Below are 18,499 nucleotides of genomic sequence, written 5' to 3' on the forward strand. Positions count from 1 at the left end.
GAAAAAGAGGTGTTTGTTGGCAGGTGTGAATAATTCCCTTCAGTGCAGAGGCATCTATTTATGGCACCCAAGTGGGCTCATTAGCAGCTGTGAGAAATGGCCGAATAAGCGCACCAGGGCCCCCTCAGGAAGCAGGAGCCCCGGTTCCAGCTCTGCTGCCAGTTGCGTCCTCCCCTGGAATGGGGCATTTGAAAGAGCTTCAGGGCCAGGCCAGCTCCCCTCTCACTGTCGTCTGCGCTGTGTGGTCCTCGGTGCTGGCTGCACGTTAGCATCACCTGAGGAACTTTTCAAGTCCTCAGATGCCCAAGTGCCACCTGAGACCACTGGAATCGGCCTCCCTTGGGTGGGGTCCAGCCCTGGTAAAGCTCCCGAGGGAGAGCACCCGGGCCAGGGCAAAGGTCCAGCCAGCTATGCATCCTGCATCTGATAGTTGGCTCCGGCTCCCTGGTCTCCTCACCTCAGGGGTGAAAAAGAGCAGCCAGGCTCCCTCCCTCCGAGGGTGCCACATACAAAGCAAATGCTCACCAGGTGAAAGGCTGACTTCCCACTCCAGGTCTTTCTTGGGGAGCACACACCCTCACCCTCTTACAAGCTCAGGCCTGAAGTGCTGGGAGCCTTGCCCTCTCCTTATCTCCCACACCCGGGCAATCCCCAGCAATCCCCACCTCCTGTCGCCCACTCCCCCCCCCTCTCTCTAGTCCGCCCTCCCCTGCCACCCCACTGTCCCTCCCTCACTGGCCCAGCCTGAACACTGCAGCGCCTCCTCGCTGAGCTCCCTGCCTTCCATCCATCTCCCACACCCCTGCAGCCACAGTGATCTTTCTGGAATACAGTTCTGATCATGTCTCTCCTGCCTTAAAACCCTTCACTGAATGTATAGTTGGCTTTCATTTTGGGGGGAGAAAAAGTGGGTGGGGAAAAAGATTCACACAAAAATGTTAACAGCAGTTTCCTCTGGTGGGTAGAAATATGGAGAATTTTGTCATCTTTCTGCCTTTTGCCAATTTTCCAAAATTTCTAGAATAAACACATATTACTTTTGCAACCAAGAAAAAAAAAGCAATAAATATAATATTGTAAAACCCCTTCACCAGTTGCCTAACACCTACAGAAGCAAGTCCATCTTCTTCCCGTCTATTCTGAGTTCCTCTAGCTCCAGATCCTTCCAGCGCAATGTGGGTGTCCCCGGCCTGGCTGGACCTCAGCCCGGCCTCCTTCCCCTCCTGGAACATATGTTCATTTCCAGCTCCAGAACCTCTCTTCATCTTTCAGCTTAGGCCTCATCCCCCCTAAGCCCTCCTCAGCTGGCGTGAGCCTTGGGCAGCCCTCTGCCTTGTCATTTATCATTCCTGTTGTTGCTTCTGTTTCTGTCTGCCCTATTTAGATGGTGGGTTCCTTGAAGGCAGAGATCCTACAGAAGTCATCTCCATGTGCTGGGCACGCCCACATCGTAAGAACACACTTAGTAAGAGCTAACCTCTCTTCAGCAGCTAGCGCATGGGCAGCACCGTGCTGAACACTTTAAATCCATGATCTCATTTACCTTGCACAACAACCCTAAGAGGAAATCACCATCTTTATCCCCATTTTTCAGGAGGTAAAATGGAGGCTTGGGGAGCTCACATGATTACTTGCCCATGATCACACACCTAGAACGCAGCAGAACTGGGATCCCAGACTCTGTCCTGCTCCATAAACATCTGCTGGTGAAGGAAGTCTTGGGCCAGGGGCTGGATCCAGGAGGTTCGATCCCAGCCCATGGGTGGTTTCTCCCACTCCACCGGCCTTGCCTCAACCCCCAGGCAGGGAGTCCTGCAGCCAGGCAGCGCAGGCCGGCGGCGGTGGGGAGCCACCTGGGGGACGGCCCTTCTCGAGGCACTGCCCTGAAACCCTCTCACATGTCCCTGGTTCTGCAGGTTTGGAGCTAACCCATCTCCTGCTTTGATCTCTGCAGCTCAGCTCGGTTGCCGTGGAGACGGGGCCCACTGCGCCAAACTGGTGGAGAGACAGTGGCGAGTGCGCAGGCCTAGGCTGGCTTAGGGGGCACATGCTGGGTGTTTTCAAGCGCTGTTTACTTCCTGTCACTTTAATTAGCACCCAAATCACCCGCTCACTTCACAGCTTGAATTAACCCCATCTCTTCCAGCCTTTCCATCTGGTGGGGAGGATGGGGCGCAGAGGCAGTGAATCGAGCAAAGGAAGAGCAGACCTCCCAGGCCCTGATCTGCTGGGGTAAAAACCACGCCGGGGAAATCGCCACCTGCCTCTTCGCAGCACAGTGTGGTTGGGAGACCGAACCCCAACATGGAACCAGGGCCCTGGAGTCCTGCTTGGCCTTGCCAGTGACTGAGGACCACAGAGAGCCCCTGGTCCTCGCTGGACTCCACCTCCCTGTCTGTAAAATGGGGGGAAGCCCCTGGCCTTCCACCCTGTGCTGTGGAGGGGCCCAGTGTGGTAATAGCTGACAAAGCACTTTGTAAACTGTGACGCTCTGTACTTTCAAAAGACAACACAGGATCGCTGAACCCCAAGTTCTTTCCTATGCACAGTGGGGACCTGGAAGACGGGGTGAGCAGGGGGCCCTTTTGGTTCTCACGGTCACCAGGAGCCTCAAAGATAGACTTGTGACATTGTCTCCAAAGGAAGATAAACAGCCAGGGGCACACCAGCGGGACTGAAAGGGGATGTTCAGCCAGCGACTTTATAAGTAAACCACAACTTTCCTAACCCTGTTACGGTATTGCTTCATTTTCTGATAGACCAAGAACCTCCAGAAATGGCAATGGGCCAGGCCCCTCTCAATCTCTGAGGGCCCTGAACCTGCTGCGATTTTCACCTCATCCCTCAGGCAAGGGCGCCTCTGAGAGGGCCCAGACGGTTGGAAAAGACTGGGAGTGGGATGGGAACTTGGGCCTGGGGCCGCCTCCTGCTCCTTCCCTGGAAAGAGCAGAAAAAGAGAGGGAAGAAAAGAACCAGCGAGGGCGAAGTGGGGGCCGCCTGGAACGCTTCGTAACTTCGTAAGGGAGGATGGACAACCCCCATTCGCCCCCTTCACTCGTCCAGGCAGAAAGCACCTTGAGGAGACAGTTCCACCCTGGCAGCTGGTCTGATTGAGGCAGGCTGGGGAGGGTCCATTAAATATTTGTTCCTCTCTCACAGAGGGAGTGGCAGAGGCTGTTTGTTAGGCTGGACAAACAGAAGGAGACAGGCATCTGGGAGACTCCTGGCCTCCCACTTCCTCTCCCCTCTGAGGAATTTCCTTCGAGGGCAAAAATGCGCTTATCACTCCCTGCACGGGGGAGCTCTGACTGAGCTCAGGTATGCCCAGTGCCAACACCCAGCCAGACTCCCCTGCCTAACCTTTCCTGCTACTCCGGTGGCAAAGCTACAGGTGTCACGTGTAAAACCCTCGAGGGCCACCCCAGACCTCAGGCTTCTGCTCCAGGCTGTGCCCGGCAGTCCAGAGGGCATGGGGGAGGAGGCTCCTGGGCTCTACTCTGAGCTGCCTCAGGAGCTCGGTTTCCCTACTGGCAGGGGGTAGGCAGGATTTCAGTTCCCGGGATTTCTGAGAAAGCCTAGGCACAGGATAGTGGAAGAACGGGAGCCCACAGGGGAGACGGGTTCTCAGGTCCCTGCGCTTCCCTGGGTCTGTTTCTCCACTTGCAAAATGGAGGTGGCAGAGGGGTGGGCTGCTTAGTCTCCATGGTTCCGCTCCCCCAGCTCTTCCAAACTGAGACGTTTGAGAGGCGTGAAGAATGAACCTGAGCCATTTCAGACTCTTACACATTCTCTGGTCTGTGCAAGGCGACAAGGGACCAGAAGGGAGCCAGGAGGCTGCACCCAGGCAGAGGTAAAATGGCAGCCGGGTCGGCCGTGTCCTTCTGCAGCGTGCAGCCTTCACCTCTGCGTAGCTGTCGGGGAGGAACGCCGGAGGGGGTGGGAGGCCCTGCCCTGGGGAAGCTGTTCCCCCAAGGAGTCCTGTCCTTACCCACCCACAAGTCTGACGGGGCGGTTGGCTGGCTCTGCGGGGACACTGAGGCCAGGGGAAGAGAGGGAAGCTCTGAGAGTCCCCCACCACCCCAGGAAAAAGGGACAGGCCACCTGCAGCCAGGATGGGACAATCTTCCTCTGTGTCAGTGCCCACTCCCTTATCTGACAAACCAACTTGGGGAGTTAAGGGTCCCGGGTTCTCGCAGTATCTGTCTCAACCTTTCTGAGGATCACAAAGAGGAAGAGACCTCCCAAGAAACCAACACAGCTCAGACCAGAGCCCTGGCTCCCCTTCGCCCCCACTGCCCGTAACCTTTACCCCAAGTGCCTCCTCATAGCGCTGCTACCTGCAGCAGTGTCCGTCTAAGGGTGGGGGGAGGGCATGCTCAGAAAAGACAGGCTCTCACGGTCACAGTCCACGCATTTATACTAAGCCCTTACTGTGCCCACGAACACCCTGTGCAAGGCTCTGAGGATGGGTGGTAAGGTACACAGTCTAGCCCTAGACCCTGCCTCAGGAGAAACATGATAACACATGTGAAAAATACGGTAGGAGAACACGAGATACAAGCCCACAGTAGAAGTGATGCCACAAGGCAGCCCCCAACATGTGCTAACTGAGTTCATGGCCAATAAATGATGCAGGAACCCTGAGGAAGGGGACCTACCTACCCCTGGCGGGTCAGAGGCTGGCATGCCTCAAGTGTCACATCACCCTACAGCCTGCAGCCAGGCCCAGGCCTGCCCATCAGGTTTAGACACGGTGGTGTCTAAATTACATCTCCAGGCCCAGGCCTGGGCAGTCCACAGCCCTAAGACACCCACATTGCACCTGCAAGGACACAGGTGCAAGGTGGTATGCCCAGCCCCAGCCTGTGCTTTCTCAGAGATGCCATCAGACCCTATTTCCCAGGGATCTCAGCCTCTAACTAACACACACCTTACTCTGATGTGGTCACAGATGCTTGGTGGCGGGGGCAAGTCTGTGGGTGGAGGAGCTGTCCTCCCAGAGTCATAGGGAGATCATTCTGTTTAGCCTGCCCATCAAACCAATGGGACAATGGAGGCCCAGAAGCATGAGGTGACTCCCCAAGGTCACAAAGCTAGTCCTGTCCTTTCACTGGGAAAATAAGCAGAGTTCTCTCCCTGGGCTTTCGGGAGTCAGGGTAAGATAACGCTCTCCCACTCCTCCACACAGCCTCTTGACTTCCTAGAGAGTGGGAGGCGGTGGTCTTCACTCTCCACCCTCTTCAAACAGGCAGGAAGATGAGGGGAGCCTCCTCCTTTCCCAAGGCCTGGAGCACCACTGGGGGTTCAAGCGTCCTGTACCACACTGCCAGCCCCCTCCCGTGTGGGAGAGGAGTGAACAACCTCTGGAGAAGGAGGCCAGGTAAGGACCAACTTCCCATCCCCAAACTCCAATGTGGAAGCCATTCTGACCCAATTCTGGGTTCTTCTCACACAGTCACTCATCCATAAACATCTGTGCAGCTCATTGGCACATTTGCATTTGTTTAGGGGTATGTGTGTGGGAGGGGCTGGTCCTTGCTACTGACCTACTTGGTGTTCATAAAAACATGGCAGTCACGTGCAGTGAGCAGGCAATGGTATCCCTGGACCAGATCACAGCATCCTGGTGAAGCACCCACCGAACAGGAGGTGCTCACATTGGCCATAATGAGTCAATTAGTGAATTAGACTGAGCCGTGGTGTGGCTAGCCCAGAAATATTGATTCATCTGGTGGTTTCTCTATGGGGCTGGAGAGTACTGCCTGAAATGGATGCCTTACCTCCCTCCAACAAGATACCTTCATGTTTACATGTTCATTTCAGGCTCCCACCTGAAACTGAAGCCCTGAGAGGTTATGGTGCCCAGCATCATGTGGCCAGCAAGGGCAGAACCAGAACCTGAACCCAGGCCTTCCATCTCCCAGGCCAGAGCTCTCCTGACCACACTGCACGGCTTGCCTTCCCTGGGTGGAGAGCTGCCTTGGAGCATAGCTAGGTCTGGTAGGGAGTAGGCTGGAGGCAGGCTGTCAGTCACTGGAGAATTTGGTCCACCTTCCTAGGAGGTGCTGCTCCTACCCAGGGCATCCTTGGAGGCTCGTAAGGCAGAAGCCAGGATGGACTTTGTTCTTCAGGGTAGACCCTTCCCTCCCACTTTCACAAAGGGTTGGACCTAGAGTTCCCCAAAAAGCAAAATTGAGTTAAATGACCTGGAGTCAAATCCCAGCTGTGCCAGTTTCTAGCTACTGACTCTTGAGCAAGTTACTTAACTGCTCTGTGCCTCAGTTTCTTCAACCAGAAAATGGGTGGGGATAATGTAACAATAACTACCTCACAGGTTATTGGGAGGCACAAGAGACAATGCACACAGTGTGCTCCTGTAAGTGTCCACTGCTGGCAGTGATTCGACATATAACAGCTGGCTGCCTCCTGGTGCCAAACATTGGACTAGGCACTCATAAAAGTTAAAATTTAATGAAGAGGAGCAGATATGGTTCAAGTGACTGAGCTCCCACCTCCCACATGGGAGGTCCCCAGTTTGGTTCCCAGTGCCTCCTGAAAAAGCAAAAACAAACCACAAGCAAAACAAGCAAAAAAAACCAACTCAGGGAAGCCAATGTGTGGCTGTGGCTCAGCAGTTGCATGCTGGCTTCCCACATATAAGGTCCCAGGTTCAATTCCCAGCCCCTGGTACCTCAACAACAACAAAAAAGAAGTAGAGTGCAGAAGGGAGAAGAGTCAAGAAGAAAGAGGTTGGTCAATTTCTCCTAGCCAGGTCCTTTGGAGCCTGCCTCTGAAGAATGCTGTGTAATGGGCTCATCTCAAATGCCCACCTCTGCAAAGACTTGGATGCTTTATTCCAAAGACCTGCAATAAAGTTCCACCCAGTTCTGCAGAAAGTGAATCTGGTGATTCAGGGAGGAGGACTCAGAAAAGCCCAGGACCGCCCAGGCCAGGGTGCAGCTAGATCTGTGGGCCAGGGAGCCAGGTCAAGCATTGGCCCAAGCCAAATCCCAACCTCCCCATCTCCTCTGACAAGAAATTCTCTCCTCCTGGCAGCAACTATCCAGCATTAAAAGAGATGGACCCAGCACAGGATGTGAGAGCCGTGAGCCCTCCTGGAGGGGAGGATTATTCAACTGGTAAATCCTGCTCTCCCTATAATCCTAGCACTCAGAGAAAGAATGCTAAACTGCACTCTCCCCCAACCAGGTATGGCCAGTTGCAAACTGAAGCAATTCCCCAAGCTTTCTTCCTCTTCTTGGCTCTCCCTTAAATCTTGGCAGATTCCTTCAATCTTCCCCCCTCACTTCAGCCAACATTATTTAATGAGATACTTCCCTCACCCACCTGCTCCCTCAATCTTTGCCCCAAGATTATCCCGCTCCTGCTTGGCTCCCTTCTACTGGCCAAACTGGGACCTTGTGCCATTTTGTGATTGATGAAGAACAAGGTTCCAATGCAAATTGGTAACCAGTTAGGAGTTCAGAAGAGATTCCCAGCTCTCCTTTAAGAAGCCAAGGAGCATGTTTTCCAGAGAGCTGCCCTGTTGAAGATGGAAATGTACATAAAGCCTGTGGCTATTTAGCAACCAACTGGAAGGTCTTCCAAGGGTGGAAAACGGCACTTCTCATGACAGAGGACAGAGAGGAGTGTCGGTAATGCTGGCAGGGCCCCTTTGTTTAAGCTGTACACTGCACAACTCCAGGGGACACCGTTCATGTTGTGGCACCCCAGGAGTTATGCAATGCAGTGGATCTGAGCTAGCAGCATCCTGCCTTTCTGCAGAAACTGCAAGCCCTCCTGCCCAGCCTTCCTCCTCCTCCTCCTCCTTTTCCTCTTCCTGGCCCTGTCCTCCTGCATCCAACCACCATAATTGGGATTTTAAAGGAAATATGCCCTACAAAAGCCTCAGGCCACCCAAACCAATACATGCCCTAAAGCTTTCCATGAGCGGGGTGGGGGGGGGGGGCCTGAGACTGCAGAGTTTCAAATCTGGGGCCTTTCTTCTGATGAGCCTGGGAGGAAGGGGGAAGTGGTTGGCATCAGTGCAGGGAGACAGGTGGGCAGCCCTGCTCAGCCGGGTCGAGCAGTCAGGAATTTATCCTCACCCGCAGCGTCATCAGCTATCGGCAGCAGGTGGAGGAAGGGAGGTGGAGAGCAATCTTTGATTTTAAACCTTTATCGTTCCGATTAACCATCTCCTTTCCCTCTGACCTTCACTGGTCCGGTTTGGTGTGACCCAACAGTCAGAGACCCCAGGGAGGCCCAGGCCGGTGACACATGGATTCTGGCCGGGCAGCCCGCCGCCGCCCCATGCTGCTGAAGCCGGCGCTTCCGAGACAGTGGCCAGGGACTGCAGCTGCTCGGTGCCGGGCCTGCGGTGACGCCCAGGAGGCCGAGCTGGAGCTCTCCCTGGGCCAGGCAAGCGAGAGGTCAAGCGGCCAGCCCATTCTGCGGCCGGGCCACTCAGCCTGAGGCCCCTGTATCCCGCAGCAACTCTCTCCCTTTGGTGAATTTCAACCTGCCAGCTTGACTTTTCAAAGAAACATCCCCATCATTTATCTAGCTATCATATGAAGCATGGGTTTTAGATTTTTTTTCTAAGGAACTTCTGGGTGCGCATAATTTCAGAGAAGATGAGAAGGGTCGTGGGATGGCCTGTGTGGGACTAGGTGGTTCCAACGAGAGAATTTGCGACACGACGAGTAGGAGCTGGAGTCCCAAAGACGGCTTTCCGGGAACCCGGCGTCGGGAGCGCTAGGTCCCCGGGATCCGCCGGCTTCTCCAGCAGCACCAGCGCCCATCCCCCGCCCGCACTCCCACCGTTCCGGGGGGGCCCCAGCCACGCCCTCTGCCTTCCCTGCCCGCTCTACCCCCGGCTGGCAGGAAGGAGCTGGCCCTCCCGGGAAGCCGCCTTTGGTTTCTCCTCCGATCTACAGGTGCCAGTAAACAAAGTGCCGCAGCGAAGCCCACTCGTCCGCAGCCGCTTCCCCGCCCCCACCCCGCACCCCGCCAAGTTCCCCCCAAGGTTAAGCCCCGGGCTCTCGAGGGCGTCGACCCAGGCCGCCCACCCAGCTCCTGGGCTCTCCCCTCTGCTTTGCAAGCCCACCGGGCTGCAGTCGTGCCCGGCTGGGGGGAGGGCGGTTCTCCTTCCTCTGGCCCGGGCAGCCCCGCAAAGGTGGGTCCGGGAAAACCAGGCTCGGTGGGTGCTCACGCCCCTCTGCACGGGGACCCCAGAGCTGGCTCCTGCAGACGCCCGGCGGCCTCGGGCATTCTCAACGCCCCCCGCCGACACGCCTTTCACCATCTCATTTTTTGAGGGTTACTAGGTACCCCCAACTCAGAGATCGGGCCACGGTCCCCGACTTCCTCTCTCCCCCAAAGCCCAGAGCGAGAGCAGAGGGCATCGGAGCAAGGGGACGCTACCTTCCCGCCGGCCCCACCCAGACCTGCCCCTTCCGCAGTGCCGGGCTTAAGGAGCCTGCAGCCTCCACCCGGCTGGGGGCCGACACCCGGGCCGCTCACAGAAAGGCAGCGGGGAGCAAGCAGGTCTGCGCCCCCGCCCGCCCCCGCCGTGCGCCCCCCCGCACCCCTTCTCCGCGCCGGGCCTGCGGGGACGACCCTGTCGCCTGTGCGCGCCCTAAGAGTGTCTCCTCGTCCCGGGCTCGCCAGGGCAGTGCGTGGGAACCCGGGACCCAAGGCTGCGGGCCCCGACCCCGGCCCCCCTGCCGGCGGGGCTCGGGGAGGGGGCGCAGGGCTGTGACGGGGGCGGCTGGGCAGAGCGGCCGAGGGGGGTGCGCGTTGTTTACGCTCCGGGCGATTAGCGGGCTGGACTGCGGCGTGCAGCCCCCGCTCCCAGCGCGGGGGTCTTGGCTCCCCCAAACTGCGCCCCCCCCCCCCCCGACCTCGGTCCTCGCGGCCCGGCAGACTCACGTCTCGGAAGCGGTTCCAGTGCTTGATCTTGCCGCTGTACTGCGAGATGGACGACAGCCATTGCTCGTCCTCCATGAAATTGCCGGGGGTCTCGCCCTCCTTGAGCCCTTTGGCATCGCCTTCGGCCAGGGCGGCCACGGCGAGGAGCAGCAGCGGCAGCGCCAGCCTCCCGCAGCCCGGGGCGCGCATCGTGGTCTGTTTGGACCTGGGAGGGTCTTGACTTCTGCAGTGTTTTAATGTCCTCCCTCCCGCCGCGCGCTGTTGGCGAGGCACACGCAGCGTCGTCTTCCTCGGCTCGCTCTGCCCTCCTCCTGCGGTCTGGCTCCGGTGAAAGACGGATGGTGGGTCGCGGCTGAAATGTGACCTGGTTGGGAGATGCACTTGTCTGAAAAAGCCCAGCGCTGGACGCCGGGAGGGAGAATTAGAGAGGCTGCGCCAGCAGGGGCTGTGTCTGTAACTGTAGCATCAGCATCACGTTTGACATCATCATACCTGGTTTAAAAAAAAAAAAATTAACAGGGGGTAGATTTCAAAGCAAGCCCTGGATGGAAGAGCCAAACACTAGCTGCAGCCCAGCCCCGCCCTCAAGGAGTTGCAAACCGTAATCGGAATCCAGAGATGCCCCTGTAGTCTCTCCAAGGGTGAGGAGCAAGAAAAGGGGAAGACTGGGTTAAGAAGACACAAAACTCTCTGGTGACAAAGCCAACCAGGCTCAGGTGTCTAAAAGGGAGTTTGACCACAGACCTCTTTCTCCTTCCCTCCCGCCCAGAAGGGTCTGCGCCACAGCCCTGACAGCTGGCTTCTTGCGAGTTATGGCTCTTGGGTAATGGGTGACTTCATGAAGACAAAAGCCATATAACAACTGGCTGCCTCAGAACTATTGCTCCCCAGCCCACATGCTCTTTTCAAGGCAAGGCTGGTGAACTGAATGGCTGGTAAAACCCAGGCAGATGTCCTTTTCCCCAAGCAGCTGTTTGGAGGCTGTCACCCCTTTTGTTAGCTGTCTTTCCCGCAACCCGAAAAGGCAAATGGGTCACATTTCATCTGCCTTGAGGCTGCAAATTTGGAAAAGACGCATTCGCTCAAGGGTTTGACTTCAAGTTGATTTTAATAAACCACTAGGGTGGGGTGGAGGGGGCTGACTTTGTTTGGGGTGCTTAGATTTTTGTTTAAAATTGCAACCCTCCTCACTGCCTGTAGAAAATGTGTTGGCATATCAGCTGGGAAGGCCAGAGGCTGTGCAGTCCCAGGATGAGAGCACAAATGGAATGAGGTTTATATTACAAATAAATTGAAGAGGAAACAGATAATGTGACAGGACAAAATATACTGAACTTTTGGGACCCAAGCCCCAGACTGTTTTTATAAAGATGGCTGTGATCACTTAAAAAAAAAAAAAAAACAATAAACAAACAAAAACCAAAGACAGTGAAAACCATGGCTGTTTTATTGGTCGGGAAAAACAGGTTACAAAGTTCAGTCACCCTGAGTCTGGCCTGCCCTGCCATTCTGAGTGACTTGGGCTGGGATACCCTTGGGAAAACAGAAAACAATAGTTTCCTTCCCGTGTTTTCTTTTGTCCTTTCCAGTTAATTTTAGTGAGGGTACTGCAGTGAGGCCCTTAATCTTACACTTTGTTATTCATTCTACACTGAGGTAGAATTAAAATGGTATCTTCATTTCACAGTAAGTAAAGCAGTCTTACTGGATTGGGAGGTGGCACCATATCATGGAAGTTTTGCTGCCTATAAACAGGAGGTGCAATCCCACCTAGTAGCCTGGTTCTTGGGCAAATTACCTTATATATTTTCTATTTCAAAAGTAATAATACCACCTGTCTCGTAAGATTGCTGGGGAACTCAAGCAAAATTAAATACTAAGCATAGTATCTGGGAAGAGTGAGCATTTTAAAAAATGTTAGTTCTTCCCTCAAATGAGGAAGAGATGGCAATGGTGTCCCACAGTTTGAAAGACCTACCAAAATTTGCCATCTTTTCCCACTATCTCAATCCTGTGGTCTTTTAGTAAAGATAATCACTTCTCTCCAAAGCACTGGGGAGATGTGCCCCAAATGATGCAACTCTCCCATTCCAGAACTATCTTATAAACTGAAGTTTATAAGAAATAAGAGTTTGGAAAGGCACTGACAAGATGCCCCCATCAATAAGACAATAAAGTGGTTTCCTGACCTTTGAAGGTCAAAATGTTTCTCATACTCCTGGGCACCTCCAATAGGACCTGCTTCCTGCAGCACCTGTAAGCTGGGTCAATATTAGTACTGTGCTGAAAGCAAACCAACAACAGTTCAGGATTGTTAGTTAAACCAGTAGTAAAGCTTTTAAGGAGGGGGAATCCAAATTTCCAGATGATGGGGATAACAGTTGCAGAAAATGGCCAATCCTTTTGGCTTATAAAGAAAAGATTTTCCTAATTTTGAGAGAATTACTGATGGATCAAACTATTCAAACCAATGGCCCCAAATGTGAGGCACTTCTGGGTGTTATTTGTTAAATGGTGTATATGTTTTATACATTGTTGTTTGCACTCAATATTTAGCAATACAAAATAGGGGAGAGGAAATTAGTTTCCTAATAAGAAACTTAAATTTAATCACATCTTTAAAACTATTTAATTCCAATTCTAGATGTCCCCACAAACACAAAAAGAAAATGCAAAAGATGTTCATTCCAGAATTGTTTATAATAACCAAACCTGGAAATCAACTCAATGTTCATTAACCAATTAGTTGAATTATAACACAATAGAATATTATACAGACATTAAAAATAATGATGTAGATTTGTATCTATTGACAACAAATGGGACCACTACATAGTTGGGTTAGAAAAGCCTGTTACAGAATATCATGTATAATATAGATCCCATATGGAAGGAAGTATAGTATAATGCAGTGGTTCTCAAACTTTTTGGACTCAGGTGCCCTTTACACTAAAAAATTATTCAGGATCCTAAAGAACTTTTGCCTGGGTCATTTATATATATATATTTACTATACCTAAAAAATAAAACTAAGAATTTTAAAAAATAATTTATTTAAAAACAATAAGGAACCCTTCATATATTAACAAAATAATATATATAGTAAAAACTATTTTCAAAAGAAAAATTCAGTGAGACAAATGGCACTGCTTTAGTTTTGCAAATCTCTTTAATACTAACTCAAAAGAAGACAGTGGGATTCTCCTATCAACTTCTTCATTATAGCAGGTATAACTGAAGATTGCTAATACAAGCATAGTAGAAATACTGAGAACAAACTGAGCTAATCTATGAAAACACACATATTTATACCCTAAACCAAACAACTTAGAAAATATAAAAATTCACAAGCCCATATTCTAATTCTATTAACCATCAGGGTGATGATGTCACCATGTCACATAACCTCTAGAAAACTCCACTATATACTTGTAAGAGAATAAGTGAAAAGACAAATAACACTTCAGTATTATTATGGAAACGGTTCTGACCTTGCAGACACCCCTAAAAGGTTCTCAGGGACACCTATGGGTCCTCAGACCGCACTTTGAGAACCACTGAATTATCACTTACAAGTTGTATGACATTGGGCAAATCTGACCTTATTAAGCCTCAGTTTTCTAACCTGTAAAATGAGGACAATACCAACCTCAGTGGCTGTAAAGATTAAATGACTTAATACAAAAGTTCTTGGCAGGGGAGCTGATGTTGCTCAGTATTGAGTGCCAGCTTCCCACATATGAGATTCCAGGTTCAATCCCCAGTCCCCATAACTGAAAAAAATAAATCCAAAAACAGGTATAGAGACTAGATACAGCTTAAGCCATTGAGTGCCTGCTTCCCATGTACAAGGTCCTGTGTTCAAGCCCTGGTACCTCCTAAAAAAAAAAAAAAAGTTCATGGCAAATATGATCATTTGGTTGAAATTAGTTATTTGTCAAAAATTGCTAAATGATATGATATATGCATAAGTGAGCAGAGAACAGCTACCTTTGAGTGATGAAATTCGTTTTTTAATTTAAAAATGTTTTTATTAGAGAATTTGTAGGTTTACAGAAAAGCATGCATAAAATAGAGTTCCCATATACCACCCTATTATTAACACCTTGCATTAATGTGGTTCATTTGTTAAAATTGATAAAGGAACATTTTTATAATTTCATATTGTACTATTAGCTATAGTCCATGGTTTATGTTTATATTTTAAATAAACACTTAAAATGAAGGATATAGAATATACACACTGAAAAAAGAACAAAGAATGAATTGCAGAACAATGGATTTTTACAAAGTGAACATATTTTATCTTTAAATGAACATTTTACAATTTTTTTTTGAAGTTATTAAAAAGCAGCCACACAGCAGTCACTTTTCTCACTTATAGCTGCCTTCGGCTTTGATATCCATGCTCCCTTTGATATCAAGGTGGAATCTGAGAAATATCCCATTGGTTCAACTCAATCTATCTCTGGTTCCCTTTAGCTCCAGGAAAAATAATACAGCACAAAAGCAACCTTATTCAAGCTCTGTGTCATTATGGCACTGGATTCTAATCAATGTCCAGTTTCATAAATTCTGGCGCGCATTAAAAAAATCTGAAGTAATATCTAAAAATGTCTCTACCATGGGTAGAGAAGTCACATGGGGGTAACTCATTGCCTCCTCCAAAAAAATTAAAACTGGAAACAGATGTGGCTCAAGTGGTTGAGTGCCTGCATCTCACATGGAGGTCCCAGGTTCAGTTTCTGGTGCCTCCTGAAAAAACAAAAACAAACAGCAAGCAAAACAATAAAAACAACAACCCAGGGAAGCAAAACAACCCAGGGAAGCCGGCTTCCCACGTACGAGGTCCCAGGTTCAATCCCTGCCCTCTGGTAACTGAAAAAAAGTTATTTTCCATAAAAAAAACTCCTTGTACAACAGCATGGATTTTGTGTAAGTTTAATAGTGATACGAGATTTCCTCTCCCTTTCTGAGAGAAACTGGAGGGTGAAGTTGGTGCCTCAAAAGCCAACTAGAGCTATGTTAGGGGCAGTTTAATTCTATCTCAGTGTAGAACGAATTACAAAGTGGTAACATTAAGGGAGATTCAATTATAACACAATAGCAAATCCTCTAACCTTTATCCCATTACAATTCGTGAGAAAGGAACTTGGATCTTGAAAAATTCTTTTAACTCTATCAAAAATTATTTGCTCTCATTTAGAGCTACTACACTCTCTCAACAATTCGTCTACAGACTTCTGGGGTGAAAATTTAAAAGATGAATTTTAAAATTCCAAGTAATATCCTATTAAGAATTTGGTATTTGATATATAAAGATACATTTTCCAAAGACAAAACTTTAAAAATATCCTAAAAACGTGAGTCCTAAAGCTCTGATTTACCAAAAAAGGGCAGCTTTACTTCCAGGCCCAGGTTGCCCAATGGCCACTGCAGAAAGACACCAATAAGAGAAGGCAGCACCAAGGAGAGGAGGGCACAGAACCCCACGGAGGCCAGTCCTAGTACTGTCTCTGGGAGCAGTCATTCCCATATGCCGTCGAACAATCTGAGGTGGGATAAAATCTTAACTTACATTAAAAAATACATCTCACCAGTAGAGTGCCTAGGCCTTTGGGGAAAAACTAGCCCTGCAGGGACCAATACATAAGTCCCAGAAGAATACAATAGCTATGCCAGTGAGTAAGTGATGGCATGGTGTATCCCAACACACAGAGGGACTAAGAGGGTCAAAATCAAATAAGTGATTAATAACAAAAGAAAAAACACAGTTACTTTGGAAATTCATTTATTCACAAATGATCTGTGCAGTTTCACTGATAAACAAATCTAACGTTGTACACAGCCCTCACCAGGAAGCGACATTAACACAGGGTTCAGAATCAGACTGAGCTAACAAAAGTAAGAATTACGGTAAGGGTAAGCCATGAGGGAAAGAGTTAGGGCAAGGACAGAGCGGGAGAAAGACTGAGGAGGGAAAGATGAGAGGTGATGGGCAGGTTGGAGCTCTCCAGGGTGGTGCAGGACTGCTGCAGGGAGCATTCGTCTCTCCGCGGCTCTGCAGCGAAAGAGAACCTTCTGTGGCTAACGTTCTCCCAGGGAACTCTGCACAGTTCTGCTGATATCATTGTTTCTCTTGCTGCTGCCCTGAGACGTAAACAGAAAAGAGCTACAAAACTGCAGTCCATCAGGGACATGGGAAGGCAAGGGGGGAAGGGTGAGGGAACAGGAGACCTGGTAGCAGAAAAAGGTCAAATCAAGCAAAGTAAATGGTAAAAACTTTAACAGATATTTTGCTAAAGATATGCTTACCTACTTTATGGATAGAAATTAAAAGTTAGGGGGAAAAAAAAGAACAGAAAAATGCAAATCAGAAAATTATAGATATTTGACTTAGGCTGAGAGATTAACAAGACCATGTGTCTTTAATTCTCTTTTAAAGTATTAATACAAAAGAGTTTAATGGCCAGGGCAAAATCAGGATGTGTTTATCCAGTGGAGATGTGGTTTAACAGAGGTCTCTACAGCTTGAGGTTACAGGAAAAAAGGAGACTAGGAGTCTCCCAGTGTCAGTCATTAGTTCAGAAAAAGAAATTATGTGAATTTGAGCCCCAATGAATTTCTGAAGTATAATTTCCAGAGAAGTGCTTCAGAAAGAAACATGAACCTTGTTACAGATGAACAAGCCAGGGGGCATGGGCATACATTCTCCTTATGACCACAACCATCCTGGCTGTAACTGGATGACTATGGACAACCAGCAGAAACCATGGGAGAAAGTCACCATCCAAATTTCCACATCCCTCCTTGGCAATGAAAAGAGTCATCTTTTCTCAGCACCTTGGGAGAACATTCATCTTCTAGTGCTTTCCAAAACCCACCTCAGGAGAAGTCAATTTGTCCACAGGAGGCATAGTTTCCAAAGCTGTCCACTGTGAACCTCTGAGAGATGTGAATTGAATTGAGCTTTAAGGCACCAAAGTAGAAGTTCTCGAAGAGCTGAGAAGGAAGAATAAAAACCTAGAATGAATATCTGAAGAAGATTACAGGTGAAAATATTAAACATCAAGTTCTCTGGTAAAAACACCAAATGATAACAGTCCCAATCAAGCTCTCATGCTTTCCTTTTCAGTTATTTATTCTGAGTAATGATCCTGGAGAGAAGGGATAGAGATGGGTGGGAACATAGCCAGCTTTTCCATCTGATTACTTCTAAAGTCTCTCCTGACAAATGCACTGGAGAAAAAAGGTCTGGAAAGTTGATTCCAAAATTTATCTACTGAACGGATAAGACCAAGAACTTGTAACAAACATCCTGTGGCCACACCCAGATTCACAGGCCTGACAAAACTGCTCCTATGACTCTCAGGTACTGGCTATATATACCCCTTTTGAGATCCTAGTTTTGTTATAGCCAGGATAAAATTTGATGTAATGGTGCCTCTACCTAGTCAATGGCATTCATCAGGAGCACTGACTATATATTAAAGTAAATAGAACACAAGGCTCCTGGCCCACAACTGAGTGTAACAACCCACTAAGGGATGCAGAACACATACCCCAAACAAGCACAGGAACACTTCTACTGAGCAATGGAGCAAGTACAAATGATAATATTTCTCAAAAACCTTCAATTAGACTTGGATTCATGCCAGTGTCCTAAAGTACATGCTCTTTACTGCAGTTCTTTATAAAAGCTTTCAAGTGTGTCAGAGGGAAGGATGAGATATACTCTAAGAGGGACCTGCCCTTGTGTTTAGCACATTTATAAGGCAGAACTCAAAATGACATCAGAGTTCATCTCAAGAAAATCAAGTCACACAGCTTGGATAAGGAAAGTCAAAGATAAATGGTTTACCTTCTTCAGTTAGGATGCAAGAATTGCTCTTTCTTAAAATGCCCATAAGATCACAAGAAAGCCTTTTAATACATGTACCCAACAAGACTTGAGTAGAACCTAAGGGTAGGGTCTGTCTACATTAGCAAGCAACTATCTCTTCACTTATTTTGGTTGGTTGGTTGGTTGGTTTTAGGAGGTACCAGAGATTGAACCTGGGACCTCGTATGTGAGAAGCAGGTGCTCAAAAACTCGAGTTACATCTTCTCCTTCACTTATTTTTATACAACCTCAACAGACATCAACTTCAGCCACTGTCACCTTTCTTCGTCCTACAATTAATGGCGTAGCAAAATGCCTGGGGTTCATTAAAGGCTAACTTTATAAAGCCTAGTAAATATTGATTCTTCAACATGACATCAACTTGACCCCAAAGATCTATTTAGAGGTCGTGTGTGCACTGTATTGTCTTCCAGAAAGGTGATCAACTCTCTTGCCTGCATTGATTTACACAACTGACTTCACTTGCTGGCTTTGGAAGCCTGTTCAGACCATATCCACCCCTTTGTGTAAAGAAATTCAGCCCCCAAATAGCAATCAGCTAATCCCTTTGCTGAACAATAATTTGAAGTGAAAGCCATGTCAACAAGACTGACAGATTTATAGCTTTGCAAACTGAAGCCTTCTATGCACAGAAGACATAACCAAAGGGGTAAAAAAAAGATG

At 49.1% G+C, this 18,499-nt stretch overlaps 2 protein-coding genes across 4 annotated transcripts in view; both read right to left on the minus strand.

The window, feature by feature from the left end:
- Nucleotides 1-10,412, minus strand: part of SPOCK2 (SPARC (osteonectin), cwcv and kazal like domains proteoglycan 2) — a 28,685-nt gene extending 18,273 nt beyond the window's left edge. The window contains exon 1 of the mRNA XM_071215848.1: nt 9,934-10,412. Within this exon, the coding sequence (XP_071071949.1) occupies nt 9,934-10,122 (189 nt within the window). The 5' untranslated portion in view covers nt 10,123-10,412. The remainder of the gene's footprint in view (nt 1-9,933) is intronic.
- Nucleotides 10,413-13,942: 3,530 nt separating this feature from the next.
- Nucleotides 13,943-18,499, minus strand: part of ASCC1 (activating signal cointegrator 1 complex subunit 1) — a 112,793-nt gene continuing 108,236 nt past the window's right edge. For all 3 annotated transcript variants that reach the window (XM_058298994.2, XM_058298996.2, XM_058298995.2), the window contains exons 10-11: nt 16,818-16,935; nt 13,943-16,083 (exon numbers count right to left, since the gene is read on the minus strand). In XM_058298994.2, the coding sequence (XP_058154977.1) occupies nt 16,819-16,935 (117 nt within the window). In that variant the 3' untranslated portion in view covers nt 13,943-16,083; nt 16,818. The remainder of the gene's footprint in view (nt 16,084-16,817; nt 16,936-18,499) is intronic.

Source organism: Dasypus novemcinctus, chromosome 6 (genome assembly GCF_030445035.2).
Source record: "Dasypus novemcinctus isolate mDasNov1 chromosome 6, mDasNov1.1.hap2, whole genome shotgun sequence".
Lineage (NCBI taxonomy): Eukaryota > Metazoa > Chordata > Mammalia > Cingulata > Dasypodidae > Dasypus > Dasypus novemcinctus.